At 61.8% G+C, this 2,573-nt stretch overlaps 1 protein-coding gene across 1 annotated transcript in view; it reads left to right on the top strand.

Moving 5' to 3' along the window:
* Positions 1-502: 502 nt before the first annotated feature.
* The window catches only part of RGS14 (regulator of G-protein signaling 14), a gene marked incomplete at its 3' end in the record, with an annotated part of 2,476 nt that continues 405 nt past the window's right edge, over positions 503-2,573 (top strand). The window contains exons 1-6 of the mRNA XM_008938040.1: positions 503-760; positions 868-960; positions 1,527-1,670; positions 1,814-1,963; positions 2,155-2,275; positions 2,371-2,530. Coding sequence (XP_008936288.1) covers positions 503-760; positions 868-960; positions 1,527-1,670; positions 1,814-1,963; positions 2,155-2,275; positions 2,371-2,530 — 926 coding nt within the window. The remainder of the gene's footprint in view (positions 761-867; positions 961-1,526; positions 1,671-1,813; positions 1,964-2,154; positions 2,276-2,370; positions 2,531-2,573) is intronic.

Raw genomic sequence — 2,573 nt, 5'->3', positions numbered from 1 at the left:
TGCAAGTTACCCTCTGCTCCCAGCTGCTCATCAGCCAAACCAGTTCAAAAGCTGGGGTTCCCCCTGGAAACTTCCATCTTTTTGATGAATGCATGGTCACGTTGGTTTTCCCCGAGGGAGGATTTCCTCAGGGTTGGGAGCTGGGGATGACACTTCCTCTGCCCTTCTCTTGCTGGGTTTGTTCCTCATCATGGCCAGAGGAATGCAGAAGATAAGTTCAGGCATTTCTTCCCATCCTCCCATCTTCCCTCCACGCTGTGTACCCTCTGTGTCCCCTTCCCTCCTCAGCTTGGTGCCTTCCCCACACATACCGGCTTTGTTCCCCTGGGAGGTGAGTCACAGGTGGAGTCACGGTGACACCTCGAGGAGTGGAGGACAGCTGGTGCTGGCAGGGAGGGCTGTCACACCAACTGTGGCATCACGGCACTCAGCCTGCTGAGGACGCCGCTGTGATGCTCCCTCCTGGCGCTCCCTGCCTGAGGGCTCGCTGGCTCCCAGCCGGATGGGCCAGATGCACTTGCTGCAGATAACGGAGGGCTGCTGCCGATGGGGAGTGATGCTGGGGGACACTCAGGCAGCCAGAACTGACCCTTTTTCTCTCTCAGAATTAAATGCCTCCAGGACCCGTGGCAGCAACCACAGTGTGAACAGCCTGCCAGCACCACCGGCCACCTGCAGCTCCGCACAGGGCTCTGTGGTCAGCTGGGCTGAATCCTTCGAGACGCTGCTGCAGGACCGGGTGGCCGTCACCTACTTCACTGTGAGTGCCACAGCCCAGACCTCAGTCCCCACTCCCATCCACCGCTGGCAACCAGCTGTCCCACAGCCACAGTGTCGTCCAGGCCAGCAGCTCTCTCTGCCCTGCAGGAGTTCCTCAAGAAGGAGTTCAGTGCTGAAAATGTCTACTTCTGGCAGGCTTGCGAGCGCTTCCAGCAGATCCCGGCCAGTGACACGCAGCAGGTACTGGGCTCTGCACAGCCAGGCTGAGCCTGGGTCACGCAGCTGCTGGGAGGGACACGGGCAGAGGTGGATGTGGCTGTCATGCCAGCATGTCCCAGGATACCAGCAGACCCCTGTCCTGGAAGGCTGAGCAGGTTGGGGGCTCTTTCAGGAGGAATAAGGAGATGGACATGATGTGCATCTGAAAAACCACAGCCAGGACTGCCTGTCCCAACAGAGCAAGGCATGCCTCTCCGGGCCAGGGCAGCCAGAGAGCGGAGAGCATTGCTGGGAGCACAAAAGAGACCAAGGGCAGAGAGCTAGACAGAGCCACATGGCTGGGGGAGAATGGTTCCTACCGTGGGCTGTACCTCCATGGAGAGACCAAAGTGTGCCTAGAGCTTGGCGCTGGGTGGGGGTGGCTGGTTCCAATGTCTGTCTTGAAGCCCAGGTACCAATCTGGTCCCAAGGAGGATTTGGCCCCTCAGAGCTCAGGTGGTTCTGTGTGTTGAGCCAGGGGCTCCCCACAGAGTAGCAGTGAGGAGGGAGCTCCTGGTCGCAGCCTGACCCCTGCCTCACTCCCCTAGCTGGCCCAGGAGGCACGGCGGATCTACGATGAGTTCCTCTCCAGCCACTCGGTCAGTCCTGTGAACATCGACAAGCAGGCCTGGATTGGGGAGGACATGCTGGCCACGCCCTCCCCAGACATGTTTCGCATCCAGCAGCTCCAGGTATGAGCAGTACTCCTGTTCCACCCCATCCACTGGATGGGGGCTGCAGGACCAGCTGGCATCGCTGCTGTTGCTGTGGGGCTGTTCCCGTAGTGAGCTGGAGGTGGGCAGGGGTCTTAAGCACCCGCATCCTCCCCTTGCAGATCTTTAACCTGATGAAGTTTGACAGCTACACCCGCTTTGTGAAATCCCCACTCTACCAGGCCTGCCTCCGGGCAGAGAGCCAGGGGCAGCCCCTGCCTGACCTGCGGCCCCACTCCCGCAGCAGCAGCCCCCCACCTGACCTCAGCAAGGTGAGTCGGGGGAAGGGTGATCGCGATGGGGACCTGTCCTTTTGCCTGAGAAAACAGGGCTGGGTCTCTTCCCCACTGCCTGGAGCAAACCCAGCCCCAGGCTGAGGACAGAAAAGTGGCCATGGGACCGGGAAAAGAAAAGAGACAGCCTTAGATGTCCCCATGCTGAGAAGTTCCCCTGTTCTCCCCAGAAGTCGAAGCTGAAGCTGGGCAAGTCGCTGCCGCTGGGTGTGGAGATGGCGGGCAGCGGTGCCAACCGCAGCCCCCGCCGGTCCTTCAGGAAGGGAGAGCGCCGGGAGCCTTCCTGGGCAGGTGGGTGCTGTGCTGAGTGGGGCAGAGGGGCCGTGCCACCCCCGAAGGGTGAAGGGTGTCTGCGGTCCCCCCCACCAGCCGTCTGTCTGTCCTAGAGGGGGGAGAAGGCGCTGGGAGCTCCGTGCTGTGGCGGGAGTCCCAGGGCTCGCTCAACTCCTCGGCCAGCCTGGACCTGGGCTTCCTGTCCTCGGCCAGCCCAGCCGCCAGCCCCTGGACTGAGGTGAGCTGTCACCCCGCTGACCTCGCGGCACCGCAGTGCCACCACCTGGGATCATCCTGCCGCATCCCTCCCGCCAGG

This window comes from Merops nubicus, unplaced genomic scaffold (genome assembly GCF_000691845.1).
Source record: "Merops nubicus isolate BGI_N331 unplaced genomic scaffold, ASM69184v1 scaffold35953, whole genome shotgun sequence".
In the NCBI taxonomy this organism is placed as follows: Eukaryota; Metazoa; Chordata; class Aves; order Coraciiformes; family Meropidae; genus Merops; species Merops nubicus.
This window is presented reverse-complemented; position numbering and strand designations above follow the sequence as displayed.